General features: G+C 44.4%; 1 protein-coding gene across 1 annotated transcript in view; it reads right to left on the minus strand.

The window, feature by feature from the left end:
* The window catches only part of LOC120860996 (small conductance calcium-activated potassium channel protein 2), a 169,919-nt gene extending 145,549 nt beyond the window's left edge, over positions 1-24,370 (minus strand). Inside the window, exons 1-3 of the mRNA XM_040236702.1 lie at positions 24,349-24,370; positions 22,215-23,512; positions 21,528-21,623 (exon numbers count right to left, since the gene is read on the minus strand). Of these exons, the coding sequence (XP_040092636.1) occupies positions 21,528-21,623; positions 22,215-23,512; positions 24,349-24,370 (1,416 nt within the window). The remainder of the gene's footprint in view (positions 1-21,527; positions 21,624-22,214; positions 23,513-24,348) is intronic.
* Positions 24,371-24,649: the final 279 nt, after the last annotated feature.

Consider the following 24,649-nt stretch of genomic DNA (forward strand, 5'->3'; position numbering starts at 1 on the left):
TTAACTTCTGTTCAATGTTGCAGAGAAAGGGAGAGGGGATTTTTTTAAAAGGTGGGAAGGAAAGAGGCAAAGAAAAAGGACAGAAATGAAAGAAGCCAACACAGGCACGCAGGCTGGAGGAGAAGACCAAAGGCCTGACTGGCGATTACGTCTCAGACCCTGACGTCCACAGCAGCAAATGGTGCAACATGTCTGCACACCTTGGGTGTAACATTCATTCCACCACATTAAACGCACTCCACAGTTTTGAAGATCAGCTTCCTAAGACAGTGAAAGTGGCCTCCAGAATCCATCTCAAAGCTGTGCTACAGGGACAAGAAACCAATAGGAGTTGATGGTGAGAGGAAACCTATTGGCCACACGCAACTAGGATGCAAATCTCCTTCCCAAGAAATCCTTCCCAAGACATCACTTGTTTTGGTTGAACATGAGGCTACGCTCGGGAAATATGTCAAAGACCTGAATTAGGGGCTTAAGATGGGAATCCCAGAGTGGAGCATGGATATAGCACAGACTCACATATAGCATCTAGATTTTATTACAGTCATCAGCGTTCCTTCCCATCCTCTCCTTCACTTTCATGGCTAATTGAACACTGGCTTCTATCCCCAACACTGTGGTTCTTTCTGAAGAATCCCTAGAGACAGATGACAAAGACAAAATATGACATATTTTATAGAACGATTAGTTATGGATAAAGATTGCTCTTCCACAGTCTCCTTGTATCAACAGTGGTAAAGTGAAAAGTACATTGCAAAATTCAGAGGAAAAATCTCCCTCATGTACATTAAAGTGAGCCAAAGGCTTGAACAGTGTCCATTTTCAAGAAATGGTTATGCTATTTTATCATTATAGCTGATATGGAAAGTAGCATTTTACTTATATATTTCAGATAAAATCACAGCTAAAAGTAAGGGTCATTTTGCAGGAGGAAAGAACTTTTGAAGTCCTGGCTTAATTTCATTCTCAACTTTGCTACTCACTAGCTGAATAAGAATGATAATCTAGATAAAATGAGGCAACATTTATAAACGTACTCAGCACAGTGCCTGCTCACAGTAGGTACATAACTGGCACATTGATTATTCTGATGTCTATTAGTTATTTCACCTCTCTAAGGAATAGCCAGTAAACATGTAGCTAAAAAATCCTGACTTCTATTTCATATGGCTCAACAATTTTCACATCAGCGTAGGGAATCTTCTGTTCCTACCCCATATCCACTCAAAGCATTCAGTGCTTATTAAGTCTTCCAGTATCTCCCCTTTGTCTCTCTCATCTTTCCGTCTAAGACCATATTTATCTTCAAGTAGTCAATCTTTTTGCATATTCCTTAAGAAATATCCCTTTCATCTCATCATTACCTTAGTCATCACATTTAATTTTTGATATAATCATCAAATACCATATGAGTGCAAGAGCAATAAGAAACATACACAGACCTCATTGTAGCCTGAGGCTCAGATTCAGAAACAGGAGACCTGGCCTAAAAAGAAAAAAACAAAAAACAAACAAAAAAAAAACACCCTTCTAGTGACTGCACCAACCCAACTGAATGGTTCTTCCACTAAAGGTCATATTGGTTATTATAGCTTGCCACCTGGGCAATTTGGAAAATTCTTTTCTGAGATACTCATTTGTTCCCATGAACCCCAATGGCTACACTCAAGAAGGTTCACACAGTCATGAAATGTTTATTCCAACCATTTTAAAGCCAGGGAACATATTAAACACAAACAGCTCAGAAAGATGTTCTGCACATGAACAGGTTCACTTGCAGGGGTTTCACACAGGAGGTGCTAATCCCGGGAGCGGCTGATCCCCAGGGACAGACACATGACTGGCACCGTGAGAGCAGACGCCACCCATCCCTTAGGGTCAGAGGAGCGTCGCCTCTCCGAGACAAGGGCGCTACTGACTCTTGAGTCAGGGAGAGAAACTCTCCCCGAGGTGGCTTTTCTCCGCCAACTTTCTTTTTTCCTCTAACATACAGAGGAAGAGGTATCGAGGCAAACACCTCAAAGCAGCTTCCTAATTGTAACCATATGGAAATAGAGAACACAAATGCTGGCACATGAGTAAACAGAAGATGATAGATTTACTGTTTTTCCCAGAGGCAGCAATAATTGTATGTAGATACCTATACATCGGACAATTATAACTTGAGTTCAAGCTGGCAAATATCCACTACAGACAATTTACTTAATCTGCTAAAGCTCCCAAATGATTGTATATCACAGAAGCAGACGTGGAGATATTATAGATCCCAGAGACGGTCACCTATTAGGACTAACTGCAAAGTTGGAAAGTGCGTGTTAAACAGTCATGGAAGGCAAGTTTTAAGCTGCAAATTATTGCTAAAGGATAACAAAAAGGAAACGTATGTCATGACCTTCTAAGTTGCTTCCCACTGGGCAACCATTTTTGAAGCCTATTTGTGAACTGTGATTAAAACGTGGGCAAAGTTATATACATGAGAGAATACTGACCTCATGGCTCATCTGTCAACAGGATGGTAATCTGCCATTCTCTTGCAAGTGCAAGTCTCTAGATCCAAGAAGAGGATCATACTCTATTAGATTACAGAGAAATCTGCATAACCAAAGGATAGGTACCGTGCCCTGCCCTCAGCACTGCCAGCACTGTCTGGTACTGTCAGAAACCATGGGCAGCAGGGGTGAACCAGCTCCTGCCTCGCCCTTCCTCTGGTTCAGCTCCATCAGCGTTCTGAATGGCAGCACACAATGACGCAGCTTGGGGGCAAACAGTTGTGGTTTTCATTTTTAAGTCATGCCCCACTCTCGTGTAACCCCATGGACTGTGGCCCACCAGGCTCCTCTGTCCTTTGGCTTTCCCAGGGAAGAATCCTGGAGTGGGTTGTGGGGTTCCCATTTTCTATCCAGGGGATCTTCTCAGCTCAGGAATCCAACCCCCATCTCCCCATCATGGATTCTTTACCATTGAGCCACCAGGGAAGGCAAAAGAGTTGTGTAACTGCCCATGGAAAGGTAAAGCATATCCACAGAAAACAACTCGAGGAGGCGTAAATACTCGATTATACAGAATAATAATCAATAGAAAGAAAAAAAATTGTCTGAAATACTTAGGCCAGGCTTCGAAGAGAAGGTGATGTTTGTGATGAACTGAAGAAGTCCGAGAGTATCTTTTAAGGATCCAGATGTAAAAAGGACAAGCACAGTGGGAACCACCACAAGCATCTTGCAGGAGGTGGAGGGGAGACCCGAAGAGGAGGGCTGTGCCATCAGATAGAAGCGCTGGGAGCTGGCCTGCCACCTCTTAGAGCCCCGTGGCTCACAAGCCCCTCCAAAAGGACCAGGGCTTCCTGATCACAGCACGGCTGTATCTGGACACGTTCATTTTCACATGGCTTTCAGCCAAATGTACAAAATCCATCTCTTTTGATAGAGTTATAAGGAATAGAAACCAATGCACTGTTACAACCTCAACCAATGATATCTAACTACACTTCTGCACATTTTAATACTGCGTCTTAATGATTCAAAGTCAAACGGAATTACAAATAACTAAATTTGGGGGGGATATAGAAATGATGGTAGGAAAATACAACAGAGTAATAAGAACTGATGCTAAGATAAGGCACGTGAATGAAGCTATTGTTAGTATTACACTGCCACATCACCTCTTCTAGGACAGGTCATCTTACACACATGGTCAAGTGATGGCTGTCCTGCTTTCCCAGATGGTAATACAGGGACAAGAGGAGATGACTGGCTCACTCACCATCACAGAGATCACAGCAAGATGTATGGTCGCTAGATACACCCTCTGCAGGGCTGTTCACTAGGCTGCTCAGCCCTGGAAGGCAGAATCAGACATGACCCATGCCTTGGGGAGCCAACAGTCAGGGTCAGAGCCTGATGGATGCCGTTGTAATAGAGACCCATTAATGGATCCCCAAGGCCACATGCTGAGCCTGGCACTTCATGTTCTCTCCCAGCCTCACTGCCTCCCCAACTGTGATGCCTTATCCCCAAAGACACATGAGAAAGTGAGGATCACAGAGGTCAAGGTTAAAGATGGGAAGCACAACAAAAACAATAAGAATGCCGCAGTTTGTGTGGTTACTGTGTGCCCAGCACTGGGCAAAGCACAAAAGCTCAGAAAATCCTGAGTAATCTCATGAGATAGGCTCTGCTGCTGCTGCTGCTGCTAAGTCGCTTCAGTCATGTCCGACTCTGTGAGACCCCATAGATGGCAGCCCACCAAGCTCTGCCATCCTTGGGATTCTCCAGGAAAGAACACTGGAGTGGGTTCCCATTTTCTTCTCCAATGCATGAAAGTGAAAAGTGAAAGTGAAGTCGCTCAGTCGTGTCTGACTCCTTGTGACTCCATGGACTGCAGCCTACCAGGCTTCTCCGTCCATGGGATTTTCCAGGCAAGAGTACTGGAGTGGGGTGCCATTGCCTTCTCCAGAGATAGGCTCTATTATCCCCATTTTACAGATGAGAAACTGAAGCTCAGTTAACAGGTTATCAGAAATCATCAGTAAGAAGTTGGAAAAACTTGGTTTGAATCAAGTTTCATTTCTCATCAGGGCTCTTCAGTTCAGTTCAGTCACTCAGTCGTGTCCGACTCTTTGCGACCCCATGAACTGCAGCATGCCAGGCCTCCCTGTCTATCACCAACTCTCGGAGTCTACCGAGAGTGGACTCACCAAACCCATGTCCATCGAGTCAGTGATGCCATCCAACCACCTCATCCTCTGTCATCCCCTTCTCCTGCCCTCAATCTTTCCCAGCATCAGGGTCTTTTCCAATGAGTCAGTTCTTTGCATCAGGAGGCCAGAGTACTGGAGTTTCAGTTTTAGCATCAGTCCTTCCAATGAACACCCAGGACTGATCTGCTTTAGGATGGACTGGTTGGATCTCCTTGCAGTCCAAAGGACTCTCAAGAGTCTTCTCCAACACTGCAGTTCAAAAGCATCAATTCTTTGTCACTGTATAAAACTGGAGGGTAGCCAGGAAAATAAGGTGGGGGAAGTCAGAGGGAGTGGGGGGCTGGGCAGGGAAGGCTTCCTTGGCAGAGATGATCCCTCAGTTGAATTTTCATGCAGCAGCAGGATTCAGGCAAATAAAGGGGAAAGGCACTGCAGGCACAGAGGCATGGAACAGTGTGACATCTTTCAGGAACAAGTGATCCAGTCTTGCTAGAGAAGAGGCGGGCTATACAGGGGATAAGAACAGGGCTGAGTGGGGCTGACAGGCAGCTGAGGGCCAGATCATGAGGACCCTGTTGTGGGTTTCTGCATTAAAGAAAGTCATCCTGACAGCAACAGAGAGCCATGGGAACATTGTAGAACTGTTGCGACAGGATCAGGTCTATGTTTGGGACAGACACGCATGCAGCACTGGGGAGACGGACCATCTGAAAGAGGTGAGAGTGGGGAGGAGAAAGGTCACACGGGGAGCAGGGAGACCACATTCACACATGCTAAAAACAAGGGTGACGCCCAAAGCAGAAATTTCCACAAGGAGCTTGATGTGTTCCTCTGAGATGACTCTAGGCTGTGTTGTTTATTTACAGTTTTAATTCGCTGCATGTTAGAAAACGTGTGCAATTATGATGCGTGTGTGTGTGTGTGTGTGTGTGTGTGTGTGTGCATGCACGCACTCAATTGCTTCAGTTGTGTCTGTAACCACACGGACTGTAGCCCACCAGGCTCCTCTGTCCATGAACTTCTCCAGGCAAGAATACTGGAGTGGGTTGCCGTTTCCTTCTCCAGGGGATCTTCCCGACCCAGGGACCGAATCCACATCTCCTGTGTTTCCTGCACTGCAGGTAGACCAGGAAAGCCTCATATGCAATTACACTACAATTGTAATTTCATAGATATTACTAAGATTAGGTTAAGAGAAGAGAGCTGATTTAAAGAAAAATATAAATACAGAATAACAAATAAAAGTATGTAAATATTAAAATATGAAAAACAAAATAATTTATAACTGCTATATAGTATATAAACATATTTTATGAAAAGTTTGGGAAACAGAACTAAGGTCCTTGAGAATGTGACCAGGATGGAGAAGTCATGCTAAAGACACTGAGGTGGAAATGCCTGTAGGACCCGTTGACTCTACTGGGGACAAGGGTTAGGGAGGGGAGTTGAGTGGAGGAAAGAGCGAGGGTCCTCAGTGGGGCCCTAGGAGGACCACCATTCTGAGGACAGCAGGCAGGAGAGGGCAAGGCAGAAGCCTGGGAATGGTAAGGGCTGCAGGGGCTTCCAAGGGGAGCTGTCCAGCAGGCAGCTGAAAATGGAGATGATGGACAGGAAATATAACTTGAACCACCAGGGAACAGGAAAACACATACTTAGTACATTATACATGCAGCCAGAATTTCAGACCTAAAGAAGAAAGGCAAGATTCTGTGTTGCTTCCCAAGTTAATACATGACTTTTGTGTGTGTGTGTGTGATAGAATGTAGAGTTAAAACCCTTTTTAAAAAAATCTGAAACAAATGAGCCTCTCTTCTTGATGGAGACCAGGCCCACCAACAGGATCATGAAAATGTAAACCAGCCCACACCTAGCTTTGCAGAGACTAATTTACAGGGCACTGAGGTCTGCCAGGAATGTGGGAGACCTGGGTTCGATCCTTGGGTTGGGAAGATTCCCCTGGAGAAGGAAATGGCAACCCACTCCAGTATTCTTGCCTGGAAAAATCCCATGGACGGAGGAACCTGGCAGGCTACACAGTCCATGGGGGTCACAAAGAGTCAGACACGATTGAGCAATTTCACTTGAAGGGTCAGACACGCTCAGTGTCTCATCAGTGGTCACAGAAAGGACTCTGAGCTGCGAAGCTAATGCTCAGACTCCCGGTGAAAGTAGTTCCTCCCACACCATTCTATTCAGCTAAGATGACATAACTCTAATTCCCCCAGGCCATTCCCCTCTACCCCAGAGTGTAGATCCTACAGGCAGCCCAAGGGCTTGGATCACAGCGGGGGACCTCATCCCTGCAGAAATCTGCATTTCCCAGGAAGGGGCTGCGCTACCTGAACCTCTGCTCATCTAGACACTATCACACTGAGTGAAGTGAGTTAGTTAGAAAGACAAAATACTGCATATTAATCCATATGTGTGGAATTTAGAAAAAATGGTGCTGATGGGCCTATTGGCAAAGCAGAAATAGAGACACAAACAGAGAAAAACTGTGTGGACATCGAGGGGGAAAGGGAGAGGTGGGATGAATCGGGAGGTTGAGAATGGCATATATACACTATTATATATAAAACAGACCATTGATTAGAGCCTACTGTATAGCACAGGAAAATCTACTCAGTGCTCTGAGGTGACCTAAATGCGAAGGAAATCCAGAAAGGAGCAGATGTACAATATGTATAGGTAATTCGCTTTGCTGTACAGTAGAAACTAACACAGCTAAAGCCACTATATTCCAACAAAAATTACAAATAAACAATTCTTTAAAAGAAGGCTAAAACTGGAGCAAGGAGTAAAGCAAGCTATGAGGCAGAGGCAGAGCGAAACACACCGGTGTATGTTTCGCTCTGCCTCTGTTGACCAGCCTGGGCTCTAACTCAACGGTCAGCAAACTTTCTTCTGTAAAGTAAATATTTTTGGCTTTGCAGCCAAATGGTCTGCTCATACTCAGCTCTGCTGGTAGCGCAAGCTGTAGTGCAGAAGCAGCTGTATATGGCATGCAAACAAATGTGTGCCAATACAACTTTCTTTATACAAACAGGCAGGCTGGATTTACCCACGAGGCCAAATTTGGCCCGTGGGCTCTGTTTTGCTAACCCCCTGCCCCTGTCTTCTCTGCCCAATCACCCTCTTAGCAGAACTTGTTTCACTTCCCTTGAAATATTATCCATTATCCAATCCCCTTCCCACTTTGAGAACCTCCAAGACTCTAGGTTCTGCTTCCCTGCTCTGTCTATGATATTTGCTTAATAATAGTAATGATGGAAGAGCAGTAGTAAAAGGGTTAACATTTACTGAATGTGTCATATTATACTAGGTTTTTCATAAACACTGTCTCACTGAATTATCCAGTCTAGTGAGATAGGTGTAATTCTCATCTCCATTTTATAAATAAAGAAATGAGTCTGCCAGGGGTCAGATTTCCTTCTCATGGTCACCCAGGGTGAGGCTGAGTTCTGACTCCAATCTGAGTTCTGACTCCAGTCTGTCCGGACCCAAAGCCAGGGGTGACCACCACCCGGGGGCTGCTTCTCAGAGGCCCACATGGCTGTCCAGATAAACGGGGCCGACACAGCCCCTCCTTACCTCCACTGTCCTCTGGGGGGAAGGGTACGCCTTCTGTTGCCCCCAGCCTCTGCTGGACAGTGGCTGGCCCTACCAGACAGCTGGGTCATGTCTAGGCACTGGCTTGTCTACACTACACAAAGCTTTAACACTCAGCATAAACACAAGCACAAGCGTCTGATATGATGCATGCATTTTCCATGACTGGAAAATATTCTATCTATGTCTCCGTCTCCTCCTTCCAACAACAGTGATGCACCCAAGGGTACAGAGAGTGGCATGGATTCTCAACCCAGCCCACAGGTTCAGAGTCAGCTAGGGAATCCCAATGTGGCTGGAAATCTCAGAACACAGCATGTGTTCCCCGGGAATATTCCCCAGTGCAAACAAGGCTGGAGGAGCTGAGAGGGGTGCTTATGTAAACACACCCAGCAGGGACCTCAGAGACTGCTGGGTAGGCAGGGCTGCTCCTCAAAGGAAGGATTCAACGGGCAAATTTAAAGCAAAGTCAATGAGATGATTTGGAAATTCCCCTGTTCTTATCTTCTTGGTAGAGAGGACCAGTTTTGTAGCATTTTTGTCATTTTCCTCACTGTGTTTCAGAAAAAAGGGTGAAAGTCATCAATTTTTTTGATCCCATTATAACTATACAGGTCATCAGCATACCAACAGAGGAGAAAGGACAAGAAAGCCAATTAACAGCAGTTCATCTTCAGCCTGGGAGTGCAGGTAGAACACGCAGTACAGGGGCAGCTGAGCTCGTCACCTCCGCCCCACCAGCCACCCGACCTGATCCTGTTCACCTCTGTTGAATCTGGTTCCCCTATGGCAATACGCCACAGTTCAGATCTCGAAGACGAGCCTTCATCCCACCCTCCCACATCAGTCATCTCACTGTGATGATATGTGCCCATGTACAACAGTGCAGAGAAGGCCTCTTGTTTCTAGGCAAATGCTGCAGAGAAAATGCTCGCCACTGAATGTGCTCCGTGGTCTTTGCCCGAGATGTTCAGACACGGGCGTGAGGGACAAAGTCCTAAACACACATCCCTCTGTGGCCAGTTGTGTAAAACTGCAATAAGACACACTTGATGGATTCACGATTTCAGAATAGCTGCCACAGAAGCAATCTGTGTACACAGTCTCAGACTAAGCGAGGCAGTGAACGTGAAGCAAGGGAGCTGGGTCTGCATCGCCAATGTACGGAGCACCCAAGGGACACACTCTGTGGCGGGAGGCAGAACACGGCCCAAACATAGTAACTAAAAAGTAGGTACGTTGTCAAAAAGGATAAAAAACAATTGTGTAAAGCAGATAACGCTGAAAGAAAAAAAAAAAACAAGAATACAGAAGATTAAGTTTAAAAAAAAAATGATATTTAAAAAAACCTACAAGAGCTAATGAATTCCAAATCAAGGATATTTTGAAAAATAGTCTTCAGCCTTAATACGGTACTGTTGCCTCCCCCCATCACAAGCAAATTAGAGATTGCTCTTTATATCACTATTGCTTAACTTTTGAGTCTGCCCAGTGCATTTTCATTAAGTATCCTCTTTGACACAGACAAATGAGAACAAAGAGTGAAGATTCTTGACTAAGATACTAGTGGGAAAGAAGTAAAATTCTTTTCAAAATAATTTTCAACAATAACATCAAAATTTACATTACCCACAAGTTTAAGCTGTAAGCTGAAGCTTTAAATGAATCACACATTTAACTAAATAAACATATCTTAAGCTATTTTCACTTCAAAGGACAGATAGCAATTCATGCTCTTTGATATAAAGAACTTTTTCCAAATGTGAGGAGATTTACCAATATGAAAACTGACATAAGGCAAGTTCCTAGAAGCCAAGACTTTCATCTTAAAATTTCATAGTTAAATCCAAATAAATGAAATTAAGTGTTCAGTCAACAACTTTGCTTGAGTATATGGCTAGAAGCCCTAGATATACCTTTGAAAACACATGAGGTAACTATTATAAATCTCACATTTTTATCATTTTATATGCATCCAATTTCAATAAATATTCAGCCCAATTATTGTTTTTCAATATTTTAAGTAATCTGTGACCTTAAAAATAAATCCAGTACTAGGATATAATTTCCCTTGACCACTCATCAAAACTTTAAGCAGTTTAAGGATTAGCACTGTGTATTTTTAACTCTCTTGACAGCAGACACTGTCCTCAGAAAAGCACTACTCAAGACCATGACAACCACACTACGCTGCTTAATGCCTCCTCCCCAAACTCAGTATGTTAGAGTCAAAACCAATATATAAATATTACATACAATTTCCTTGGAAGACCAAAATTTTCCGATAGAAGACCACCTCAGTGGATAAGACCAGTAAGGGCTGCACACCCACATTTCAACAGTCAGATTATTTTGTAAAAACCTCATCTTAATACCTTCTGGGTAACCACTGTGGATAAATACATAACTAGGTAACAATGCTCAAACAGTCAAGCAAGCACGTAGCAAGTTACAGATGTAAAACACGGGCTGTTACAATTCCTCGGCACAGTTCAGTTTAAGGTATATAATGTCTAAATGCCCATGCGTTTCATACACTCAAAAAGCAAAGAAGAAAAGTCACCCAACACTATACTACACACATTACTAACTCATTGTTCACAAAGAGAGACAGGCATAATACAGACGCAAATAACGGTCATTGGAAATGAAACAGAAGAAGAGATATAAGCCATCTGATAAAAGTAAACCCAATCACTGAACAAGTATTTTGAGATATTACTTGTCATATTGACACACAAAATTCTTCTCAATTCTTTCCAACCAATGTACTCCAAGCACGATGGTTGAGGGTGGTGGCATGCTAAACAAAATTTAACAGAGATAAACCTAACCCAGAAAAAAGATTTAAATATATCATAAACCTTCAAATGAATATAGACAGAAATGCCGTCAATTACAATCCTTTCTACATATGCCTTTGGTTGTTTATTACCTCTTATCGTTTCAGCAGGGATTTCCTATCAGAATTTTCCATTACAAATTATTCCCTTTGCTTACTTTTCAGGGTGCTGTACTTAACTCTTTAAGTCACCAGGGTCCTAATTAGATGGAGATGCCATCAAGCTGTGACCTGGTTTCCTGAAGGAGTTAACGTAGCTCACAAAGAACCTTGCTTCCAGTGAGAAGCCAAACCTACGGTAGGTTTACCGGCAAAACAGCTATTTTTGTAAAAATGGTGAACCTAACATCATAGTACTCTAACACTAGTTTACAGATCTGAAACCTGACAACCAAAATGTACACTTACTTCCTCAGATGGCCAACCTGCCCACAGGGAGAATCTGAACTAACTCAGTTTAAAAAAATATTGGCTGTCCTTAATGGAGAGCAAAGCTTTTGTTTAAAAAAGAACACACACACAGCTATTTGAGTTTAAGTGTTAATAAACTACTGAACACTGTTTTGAATGCACAGCTTTTTTATCCTGTTCCCTCCTGTAAGACTTGAAAAAGAAGAAAAAATATCACCACTGTTTCCCAAAGCCCATGGAGGCTGTGCTCCAATTCCTCCCCTTCCACCCCGACACCCCAAAGCAGCTAACGGCGACCAGCAGCGACACCTAAACAGCCTTCAGCACACAGCAGGCAGCGTTCTAAGTGACACATATATATGTGTACAGTTACACACAGGCACACTCAACTCTCAGAACAACGCGATGAGAGAAGTACTCTACAGTCCCCATTTCACAGACAAGGACAGCGAAGTGCAGAGAGGCCACGGAGCATGCCCAAGGTCACTGCTGATCAGCGGCAGAGCTGGGTGCGAGCCCAGGCGGACTGGCTGTAGAGTCAGTGCACAAAGCCACAGGACGATGCTGCAAAACACAGCAAACAGCTCAAAGGAGCATCTGATGCTTTGCTCAGCAGGGAAGTTTGCAGAGAACAATTTCAGAAATTATGGTTTTCACAGCTTCCTAGAATAACAAAGATTGGGAACATCTGTGGACAAAGTTATCTTCCAAGTACTGCTTTTGCATCGTTTCTATACAAACTCTTACTATCAAGCACAACTACCCTTTGACAAACCTGGTTAGCCAAGATTTAGAAACCAAAATCAAGGAGAAATAAGAAGCTACAAGAGACTCCAGGGAGGCCCATTTCTAGATTCACAAAGTAGGACAGTACTCAAAATATGAACCAGTAAAGTGAACACAGACACTCCAGAAAACAATTATATCAGTTATTTCACAAAGTGGTTTGTAAGTGCTTTCAGAATCAACGACCTGATATAAACTTTTGGGAGGATAATTTGACAAATTCTCAATTGTCTTAAATAATATCCTTTAAGTAATCATTGCCTTGGAAATTTATCCTTAGGAAATCATTAGACATCCTTATATAAATTCATCTGCAAAGTATTTATTATATTAATATTTTAAATAAGTTCTTTAAAATTTTTCTTTCTAATTTTTCTTAAGTGTCCAAAATTAAGGGAAAGGATTAAACTGAATATACCATATGATGCAGAAAAACTGGAATGGTCAATGGCATATGAATAGAAAATTACATGAAAAGAACATTAAATTTCTTTATACTGATATATAGCAAATATCAGGTCCATGCACTTCATATAAACACATTCTATCATAATAACACTTGTCTCTGGGCAGTGAGATTAAACTAGCATTCTTTTCACATTATCCATGTTTTATAGATTTTCTAACATAAATATTTATTAATTTTATCATCTGGAGAGAAAATAAAAATTTTTAAGAGAAAAGGCATTTGGTCATAAAGCCTAATATATTTTCATTCTTAAAATGACAAGCCCATGAATCTTGTTTCCTTCTTGGATATCATGAATAGACCAGCTGATCATGAGCACAGAATACATGGATTTCAGCACAGAATCTGACAGTCCTCATGACATTCTTGTTGAGAAACGTAGGCTGCCCTATAGTCAGGGCCCACAGAGTTGTTATGACATGAAAGGCTGAACTAAATACCATGGATGAGCAGATGGTGAACTGCAGAGAAGGTCCTACTTCTCAGCTCTGACTGTGGCTCACTCATGCCTTGCGCATGCGTTTCTCAGGTTCAGAGTCTCGGCTAGTGAGAAGCTAGAAGGAACAGAGGTGAGTGTGGGCAAATGGCGTAACAGCCACTAATATTGACCATGTTTCTGGAACAGAATTTAGCACTGATTTGAGTTTTGCCAATACCATAACCAGTCCATACACAGCATTTTCCATACCTAAATAAAGTGTGTGTCAAATAAACATCACAATTACAATTCGAAGAATTCTGACAGGCTGAAACACTCATCTGAAACCAAGATGCTATTTAACAGAGTCAATGAATGTAAAGCCATACATTCAATTCTGTAACAATTTTACAAGTGTACTTGGCAACAGTTTGTGTGAAGCAAAGACCATTTTAGAGGAAATAACAGTCAGTACAATGAAGCATTTTTGACAAAGAGAGGTAACAAGTTCACTGGCAGATGTCACCTGAAAGTACTGAGTACCTTTCTGACCTTCTTATTCAAAGAGGGAATTCAACAAAACAGTCGAAGTCCAGAAGGATAGGATCAGGGACATCCTAAGGGTGATCAGGAATATTCAAAGGAACGGCTACTGTTTAAATAGGCGTTTAAAAGGACCTAACCAACGCTGAAATGCTTGTTCTGTAAATCTTTGCAGGGCATTGACTTGTCCTGTTATACTGGAAGCTGCAGTCTGGTGTCTGTTTCTACTGTTCTGCTGAAATTGTTCATCAAGGTCAGCGATGACTTCAACTCGACGACTCCAAAAGGCTCCTCTTTACCCAACATTAACAGACTTCACAGCATTCAGTACACAGCACCGTGCCCACCTTCCAACATTCCCATCTCCACCTCGAGGACAAGTCATTCTTATTCCTTTTCTTTAGTTTCTCCTTCACACGACCTCTAGATGTCAGAGGTTGATCCACTCTCCACCTTCTTCTCTCATCTATTTTCTCTCGGTGATTTTATCTATTCCCATGGGTTTAAATAGCCTCTATGCTGATTACTTGCTAACTTAAATTTCTAGTCCATACTTTTCCTCTGAATTCAAGATTCTCTTGTATAATCAGAAGCACTTCCATCAGAAGCAACCCTGACTCCACATCCTACCCTTCAGTGTGAGTCCTCTGCCTTCAGCATCACACACTCAGATGCTCCAACCAGAACCCTGGGGTTCATCTTTGCATCATCCCTTGCCCTCACCTGTCATAGCCAATCACTAAGAAGCACATTCTTCCTCCAACTTGGGTCTCAAACCAGCCACTTCCCCTCATTTCCACTGCTGTTAACCAAGCCAAGTGAGCATCATCTCTACAATGTTGAGTTGCCAAGAGTCTAATGGTCTCCAGACCAATCTCCTCAGAGCTTCCCTGCCGCACCCCACCAAACAAAACGTCTGCTTAAACAGTAAGCTGGATTGTGACTCGTCTTTGCTTCAATGATGGTCTCATGCACTTTGAAGAAGGTATCACAAAGTCTTAGTATGGGCTCAGGACCCTTCAGTATAACAACTCACACCACCCAGTACACTGTCCCCTTGCTTGGACTACACTGATTTGCTCTCAGTTGTGTAAGTGCAAGAAATCCCTTTGGAAAGGTTTTTCCTCCAGGCTCTGCCAGTAACTGATAACTTCCTCTCCTTTATATCTTGGTTTAAAAGTCATTTCTTTGGAGAATACTCCCATAATCACCCTGTCTGATGACAGCCGTCTGCCCCTAATGATTTTCTACCACAGTCCCTTTTACGGGGACTTTATGACACAACTTATCACAACTTCTAAGGATGCTCTTCCTTAAGTTTTGTCTCTCTCCTTAGCCCGCCTTCATGGAATGTTAGTTCCAGGAGAGAAGGAACCTGATTGTCTTATTCCTCATTGTATTAGCAGAGCTCAACAACTATTAAATGTTGAATATGGGAAGACTTCTCCCCAACATAAGGAAAACCTTCCTAAAGGTAAGAGCTGTCTGGCAATGGGCCAGCCTGTACAGACAAACTGACCACCATGGTGAGGGGCTTTGGGCAGAAATGGGGTGGCAACTTCTATCTGAGATGGCATGCCGGCTGGGATCCTGGGCCAGATAACATTTCAGGTCTTTCCAGTTCTAAAAAGAGAATTCTAAGGGAATTTAGGGTTAAAAACATACTCCCCAAGTAGCAAACATCATATTATTTTCCAATGAGCAGAAATTCTCTATAAAATAGCCTCATGAAACCACTTTATACCCTGACCAAAAGTAACTCCCTGAGGTTAAATCAGCGCCGGCTTCCTCCGTCCACCCTGCCAGACGTGGTTTGGGATGATGACAGCCCACAGTGGCCCTCTTACCGAGCTGAGCAAAAACATGGCCCAGAAACGACTTGGCAGAGCAAGCGAATCGGCTTGCGGTAAACCTAAAGTTCCAGTCTTCACTCATTTGTGATGCTGCTCTGTAAACACAGCAGGATTGCTTTACTTAGTGTCGCACCCATTAATAATGCAGAGATCTTTACACTGGCAGGTGGAGGAAATTAGTCCTGAGTGATTTCATTTCTACAGGGTATATGTGAAGTCAAAGGGACTTGAGAGTCTCATTACAACTGAGGCAGAAGCTGATGGCAGTATAGACAGAGGTCACGGAGCTGCCCACCACACCACAAAGCAATATAAGTAAGGTACCCACCTCACGGCCTTTCAGTCTTACAAAGAGTTAATGTTTCTCTACCTTGTAGATATGGGAGAGATCTAAGGACAACTTTCATCTCCGAAGTTTAAGTTAAAAAAACCCAAAATTTGGCAAATATTTGCTTCTGATGGTAACTTTACAAGGATTGGCCAGTTTGTCAGCAGATTCAATAATGTACCATTAGACACTGCAAAATGTTGCAAATAACCCTATGAGACCATGAGCTTTGTCCTTAAGGAATTTTTCACAAAAAATATTTTTCAAGAAAATAGTAAACTTTGCAAAGCCAAAGTTATTTAAAATTCCTTTTTACAACATTTGATGTAAACAATGTGTGGGGAAGCAGAGAATGAAAACTCTGAAGATCTTTCTAAAGGATTGGTGGGCAGTACATTTCCATTAACAACACAAACTCCCTTCTATTCAACAATCTGTCTGCTGGATATTTATTATATGCGCATTCTCTAATTAGCAGATTAAAATAAGCACGTATGTTTTACTATGGCTTATAATAGCAAAAGCCTAGGAAACGCCAAGGGCCTGTCAGTAAGGCACAGTGCATCCATACAATGGGGTAATAAACAGCGGAAAAAGGATGAGACAGGCCTCCATGTGCTGATGAAGAAAACCAAAATATACCAGCAATGAAAGCAGAGCATGTATGTCTCTGTTGGTGTTGAGTTGCTAAGTGGTGTCCAACTCTTTGGCAACCCCATGGACTTGTAGCCTGCCAGGCTCCTCTGTCCAGGCAAGAATACTGGAGTGGATTGCCATTTCCTTCTCCAGGGGATCCTTCTGACCCAGGGATCAAACCCGAGTCTCCTGTATTGGCAGGTAGGTTCTTTACACTCAGTGTTCTTGCCTGGAGAATCCCAGGGACAGAGGAGCCTGTTGGGCTTCCATCTACAGGGTCGCACAAAGTCAGACACGACTGACGCGACTTAGCAGCAGCAGCACCAAGGGAAGCCCTGTGCGTGTCTCTCAACACAATTAAATATTCATTTTTTTTAATTCTAGAGAAATGCATGAGAAATTTAAAAGTAGTTGTTTATGAAAACCAGGACTGAGAATGTGACTATCATATTTATTTTAAGCTCTTCTGTACCAGTTATTTTTTACCAGGTATATTTGTTTACTATTATTTTATTCATAAGAATAGCAACTATATGCAGTATTTTCTGTATGGTCTGGAAGCATCTAGTTGCTCTCTGCAGGAATAGGAAAGCAAGCATCCTTCCCCCGCCCCCTCCACAGGGGAGCCACAGTCTACTCAGTGGGGACTTAACCATCCCTCCCCAGCCAGTCCCTCAGGAGCCTTCAGAGGTTGTTAGAGTTCCTGTTCTCAGTCACTCCTTTCTCCTTTGTGTGGCCTACATGCACGAGTATAAAGAAATTTTAATTTTTGCTCTTCCAGTTTTAGATCTATAGCATCCATCTCTGAAAAGCTAACTTGAAGAAGAATGCATAGTTACTCTATTGCAAAAGTTACCAAAGAAAAATCAATGTTTCCTCTAGTCCTCTTTATTATATAACTACATTACCAAAACAAAATCAAGGAAACAAAACTGTTTTCAACTTTAAAGTATAGTACACTCCATTCTGCCACATCTCATAAGAACCAGAAAGATCATCCAAAGTGCTTTCTTCCCAATCTTGCATTTGCCTGTCTCAAAAATACTAAATAGTTCTTTCAACTAAAATTCCTTTCACAAGAGAAACTCAACCACACTAAAGTTGAAAAGATAAAGTGAAATCTACATTCAACTTATTTGATATTAAAGATCTTAAAGAGTATTTGAGCAATGTTTTGTTCTTATTCCATCAAAGAAATAATTCCAAACCCACGGAAGAAGGGCAAGAAAAAAAAAAGTCACAGGAAATCACGCCTCTGTTTTCCCTATTATTTGATCTTGTACTTGAGATGAGGAAGCTACTTATTTAGTATCAAGTGACCTTTCCAAAGTGTATAAAACAATCCCCATAGTACTTTTTGTCAGAAGATTGCAACAAAAGGCATTTGCTAAAATTTATTTTACATATCAATTCATAATTTTTAAATTTTGCTGCTGAATATAGGAGAGCCAAATATCTATTTGAGAAAATCTAACATCTACTTGGATGAAAATGTGCCCCACTAAACCTGATTTTATATAAGCATTCTGACCCACCCACTCCCAAAGAATGACTTCATTTTTGTTTGCGGGCTTGGGTGTAAAAGTAATTAGTGAAATGAGCAAGCTATAGCCTGGTGCATTGAGCTGTCTGTGGTACTGAAAAATGACAACAAAGCTGAAATGTACTGAGCTAAGTCCTTACAAAGCCTCCCTATCATACTATTTTAATTCAACCACTTCCATCCATGACTCACCTGAACCATCTAATTTTGACAGACTGTGGATAAACATTTTATAAAAGGTCACACTGACTTGCTTCCAAGGTTCTTCATGGAAATGTCAGGGCCTACCCAAGCTTTGCAAAAGAAGTTCTAGTGGACAGCCAGAGAACATTGGCTATAACACTGATTTTTTCTGAATGCAGTGAGAAATCCTACCATGTACCAAAACCCATACTAGCTAGCTCTCACTACCCAATCAACATACTGCTGTGCTAACAAAAAGACAAAGCATCATGTAAGACTGAATGCTATGTCCAAGAACAAGCTTTGAATGGTGGCATGACCCCTACAGTGAGTTCTTTAACTCAAAGCTAATCAATATACTTGGAATTCTTAATAATAAACTGAGAAGTACCTATTTGCTTAAAACTTATGAAAGAAGTACATCTATACCAATGACATCAGTAAGTTAAAAAGGGCACACTTCATCACTTTCCACACATGGATACATTAGCCTGTGCACCTGACTTCACTGTGTTTCACAGTGAAGTATTTCAGAAGCAATCACTGACTCTACTCTCTGGTTGAAATAGAACACGCTTTTGTGGTTCTTGATTTTTAGCTCAGGGTCTCCATATTTATTTGGTCCTTTTCCGTTTTATATTTTAAAAAAAAAATACAGCTCAGATAAAATTTGTAACTTTAGCTGGAGGAAAAAAAAATCTCTCAAGATTAAACAGTAATAGCTACATCCAAAACAACTAAATGATATCACCCGAGCATCTAATTGGAAATTATCTCAAGTGTGGTTGGTTTGGTAGAAATCATGCATCACCAATTTTAAAAAATCTAACGTTTTGTGATATTTATGCTGCCGCAACAGTAAAGAGGGTCACTGGGCTTATAATTCTTAGGTGCAGCATTCATGCCTTCATTTTTAACACCTGTGCTATATACATACTCTAATCAATATATCTATGCATTTGTATAACAGAAATTATCCTCAAAATTAGCCAGGAGTAGAATTCTTTCAAGTGTAAAATGATCTTTAAAAATATGGGGTTTTTTTATTTGTATTACTTTAAGTTTCAACAGTGTTATCAAATATGATCAAAAATTTTTTATTACACCTAATTAACATCCGGCCAGTGTTTGGAGCTCTCAAACTCTTGCAAGTTATTTCAAAATAATTTCCCAATAATTCTTAAAAAATGAGTGCTTCCAGGAAGACAGTTTGTTCTTGATATTAATACCATCAGATGTTCTACACCATGAGTATCTGTTCAGCTGTGTGTTTTTCAGAAGGAACAGGAATAATATGAAAGCTGATGTCTAACTAAAAAAAACCCAAAAATAAAAAAACAGCTAGGTCTCTTTCCAGCATAGATTAAGTAAAATGGCACTAGTCTTAAAAAAAAAAAAAATTAAGTTACCTGACTTTCATAAATACCTATGAAGATTTTAGAAAAATCTTTTAAGTTTAACCCAATTCAAATATCAAAGTTTTGGATTTAGAGAGGAACCACAGACAGACATGTCATGTTTCAGGGCTACTGATAAGCAGTAGCAGAGAGCAGCAGAAAGCATGATGGGTGTGTGCTAGGAGGACAGGACAGTCAGGCTCTGCACTGGCTAGCTGTGGGATCTGGCAAGCAGGTCACCTCTTTTGATTACAGGTTGCTCATCTGGTAAACCAAGTCAAACGGCCATTAGACCTAGTTTGTTCCCCAGCCTTAAGCATTTTCCTTCGAGTCAAAATGAAAAGATACTCTTACATTTAAGTTACATTTTAGTATTACTTTAAAATATTCAAAGAATCTCAAAAGCCCATGATCACTAGTGTTGAATTAAAGATGGACCTGTGTAAATTATTCAAATTTTAGAGTTCAAATGTGCTTGCCTTCTTTTGCCAGTGCAGTCTTATTACTTACCTCTAGATATTCTTACTCCTTCTAATTCTCCTTCTTTATTCTCAATCCTTCAATTTCATACTTTTCAAGTCTTTGCAAATTTGAAAGCATGCTTATGTAATTTTTCCATCCTCATGTGGGATCAAGTGTATCTTTATTTTGCCTGGGTAGTAGTTAAAATTGGTTTCTTCTACTGTTTATGTGAATCACTAACTTAAAATTAATTTAACTTATAGTTAACTAAATATAATTTAAATTTAATGGCAACTCCTAAAGGAAAGCACCCTAAATTCAAGAGTTTAATAGTCTGGCCAAATAAATAACAGCTAATCAAAAAAACCAGAAAGTACATATTAGTGTAAGTCGTAAACTGGAAAATCCCAATCTTGCCAGATCCCACAGCTAGACAGTGCAGAGCCTGACTGCCCTCTCCTTCTAGCACCCACTCATCATGCTTTCTGCTGCTCTCTGCTACTGCTTATCAGTAGCCCTAAATTTTTGAAAACTCTAGTTATTTTACTCACTCACTTTAATATGCTATTGACTGAAAGCTACAGCAAAGTAAAAATCCAAAAGGTGACCCATGAATTTTAGATCAAATATTCTGAAATTGCCAGGTATTGGTCATATCTAACAACAGAGTTCCTGGCTGCATTTAGACAAACAGTTTCCTAAGAAGTCCACTCACAAGGGCAGTGGCCTTTGCTCTTAAGTGACATTTTAAATAATAAACGTACCTAAAAATCTACCAAACTACCAGATATACAGAATTAGTATTCTAAATTCTCAACAGATTCTTTCTTCTTTCTCTAATGTTAGTGTAAGATATAGAAAAGGTTAGACTTCTCCTCTTGCCTTATTAATACACATTAGCAAGGAGTATCCCAGGACTCTCTTCTTTTTTAAGCTACAGTTAGTACGGAAGGTGATACAGATAGGCACAATCTTCCCTAATGGCCCATCCATCTTGTTAAATGTGTATTAAAGGAGAATACTCATCTACCCTACAGATTAAGGCTAGTGCTTAACCAGCCTTAAGGAAAGCAAATGCAATGACAGTCATGGAGAAGTGGACCTACCTAAAGAAGAGAGGTGGGGAATCGGAGGTTTAACAAATACATCCTGGAAACTACTGCATATTTACATGCTGCACTGTTTGTTTTGCTTTCTACTTCTTGAAAGAACAGGTCAGGTGCTAAAGGTAAGAACACAGCATGTGTCTTCTGTAACCTCAGGTAAGGACAGGAGAGCTTGGAAAAGCATCTGCTGCCTTGCACTTCCCCAGGTTGGGGTCATTCATAAACAGCAGAGCATAAGTTACCTGTATTTCCCTGGCGTGGTACACGATGATCAGACCGAGCAGGATGATCGTGGAGAGACTGATAAGGCATTTCAGAGCTAAGGAATACAGCGACGCCTGCAACAAAGACAGAAGCACTTTTTTTAAAAGAAGCACTTTTAAGCCCCGGGGGTGGGGGTGGGGGTCGGCCAATCCCCAGCAGTCGGATCTGAGCTCCCAGGGGGAGGATGGAGGTAGGGACACCTGTTTTGGCTCTGTGATCTGTCAGGAAAGTGAGGAGATCAGGGAAGGCCAAGCAGCAGCGGGGGCCACAACTACACGGACCCAAGTGCAGCTTTTGGCTCTCGAAATGAAATCCATGAGGAAGTTATCTTTGAGTTTAAGCCTTTGGGCTTGAAAGAGACCTCCTAAATCGTGAGCCTCAGGAGAGAAATAAAGCATGCTTTCCCCCCACCGAGCCCTGAAATCACTTCTTTAAAATACCCAACTGGCAGGGCATTCGTTCCCTCCAGAACTCTGGCTGCGCGCGGAAAAGCTCCCTCTCCAGACTAGGGTTAAGGGTGCGAGTCGGAGTGGCACTCGCCCTCGCGGCGGACATCTCCGATCGTCAGGGACTCGCAGGCAGAGAGTCCCGCCAGCGACCACCCCAACCACCAGGCGTCCGGCTCTACGGCCCGGGAACGGTGGGCAAAGGGCTCGAGCACCTACCTTGTCGTAGGCGCCCCACGACAGCTCGGTCTCGATGACCATAACCACGATGCCGAACATGCCAAAGATGAGCGCATAGTCGCTGAGCCGCTTGCGCTTCTCGAACAGGGCGCGCCGGTGGCCCAGCTTGTAGCCGATGTTCTGGTTCTTCTTTTTGCTGGACTTGGTGCCACTACTGCTGCCATGCCCGCTGCCGCCGCCGCCGCCGCCGCCGCCTCCAGTGCTGCCGCCGCCGCCGCCGGCTCCGTAGAGCGCCAGGTTATTGGAGTTGTTGTGCTCCGGCTTGGATACCACGATCTCCGGGGCTGAGGACGAAGCGGCGGCGGCGGCGGCCGCGGCAGCAGACGGGGAGGACGCGCCGCCACCTCCTCCGACAGACACCGGGGGCTGTAGGGGCTGCGCCTCGGAGTCCATCTCGTGCAGGTTCCGGCGGGACGCGCTCAAGTTGCTGAGCGGCCGCATGACGCCCCCGTTGTACCTACAGCTGCTCATGGCTATTTCGGTGAAGGGGTTGCTCTCGCGGCGCGCCTGGGGCTGGTGGTGCTGGTGGGGCGCCGGGTGCGGGTGGTGGTGGTAGTGCGAGAGCGGGGGCCCAGAGCCCAGGCTGCCGAGGCTGCCCGTGGGGCTGGCGGCGGGCTGCAGGCTGTGGCACTGGTGGTACTGGGAGGCGGACGCTGGCGGTTGCGCGTACTGCTGCCGGAGCGCACTGGCATGGCTGGACGGCGTCAGCTCGCTCACATTGAGCTGGCTGCCCCGGCGCGACGAGCAGCAGCAGCAGCACGACGAGCCCGACAGCGGCGAGGAAGTGCGGGTCCGGAAGGCGCCGCCGCCGGGCGAGGAGGTACGGAGCAGCAGGGACAGGTTATCCCCCGCCCCCGCCCCCGCCCCCGGGGCACCGGAGGAGGCGCAGCTGTTGCACCGGAGGCATGGGCTGCTGCCGCCGCTGCCCGGCTGCTGGTGCGCGAGGTGCGGGTGGTGGTGAGGGTGCGGGAGGGGCGCGAAGGGCGCGCACGGCTTGTCCTGGCTCTGCTGCTGCTGCTGGCAATGCAGGTGCGAGGAACGCGACGGCGGCGGCGGCTGCTCCGAGAAGAAGCCGCGCTGGAACTGCAATGGGGTTTCCATGTCAGGGCTGTTAAAGCTGCAGGGAGACCAGGCGGTGGTGCACCCTGCGCAATGCGTTATGGTCGGGAGCGGAGACTCCTGCTGCTGGTGCGAGGAAGGGCCCATGCCGGCTCCGGTAGAATCCAGGCGGCGAGTCCGATTGGTCGGGCGCACCAAAACAATGGGCATGACATCACCTGCGGGGACCGAGACTGAGTTTGCGGCGCGAGGTTTAGGGGAGCATGTGTGTGAGAGAGAAAGATGGGGAGGGGGCAGTCTGCAGGATGAAAACCCTAGGGTGCTCAGGCTAGGACAGGGGCAGGGCGAGGGTTCCACTTGCTGATGATAGGGGACCACCCTTGAGCCCCAAGAAGGCTGGGGAGTGCAACGGGTTTGCAGTGAGAGGGGGAAAAGGTAGGGACGTCTCTCCTTCCCGCGCCACTGCTCCCCTAACTGTTGCCAGACGTGCAGTCTCGATCACTTGCCCGGGCACTGCAGCACGTTGGGCCACCCCAGCCAGGGCATCAGGCGAGGGAACGGTGCGGAACCCAGGGCCACTCCTTCACCGGCATGCACGCCTCTTAAGAGCTGCGGAACAACAGCCCCCTCGCCCCACGCTTACGTCTCCCTGATTGTCCTGCTGAGAGTAGGCTGCCAGCTACCCGCCAAATAACTATGGGGACACCCACTTTGGAGAGAAAAGGTTTGATGGCTAGCTGAGCCAGTGCAGCAGGGCTTGGTGAGAACCCCGGCGCCTGAGCCCCAGGTTGGCCGCGGCGAGATCCAAGCAGCCCTTGAGCCCTAATCTTCCCCGGCCGCTGGGCTTCGGCGCCTGGTAGTCGGAATAGGCTGCGCGGTGCTCTCGCCCTAGTGCGCTGCGGCGCAGCAAGGGTTAACCGCCTTGGCGCCTGGGCCGGGGAGGATGGGGGCGGGGCCGGAGGAGGGGATCCCCTCAGTCCTCGCGAGGAGCTGGATTGGGCTTCCCGGGTCCCCCTGGCGGGGGTGGAGGGCTTTCCCAGCTACCGCCGCTCACATTTGCGCCTTCTGCGGAACATGAGGGGCTGGCGCCCCCGGCCGCCGGGTCCTGGGTTACGCGCTCAGGCTCTCTGGCCACCCCAGTGGGTAGGTCCGTGGGCTTTTCCTGCCTTGGAGAGGACGCTTGCTTGAGGGTCTTGGGGGATGCTCAGCCACCGCCAGCCACCTCCAGCTCGTCTTCTGTTCCTCTTCCTCCTCCTCACCTGCAGCACAGACACAAAGCAAAGCCGGATCACTGATGCGCAAACACCGAGCATCTTCTGTGCCTGACTGCAGCTGCGGATGGAGAGGGGCCTGGC

Source organism: Oryx dammah, unplaced genomic scaffold (assembly GCF_014754425.2).
Source record: "Oryx dammah isolate SB20612 unplaced genomic scaffold, SCBI_Odam_1.1 HiC_scaffold_11210, whole genome shotgun sequence".
NCBI classification, from domain to species: Eukaryota; Metazoa; Chordata; class Mammalia; order Artiodactyla; family Bovidae; genus Oryx; species Oryx dammah.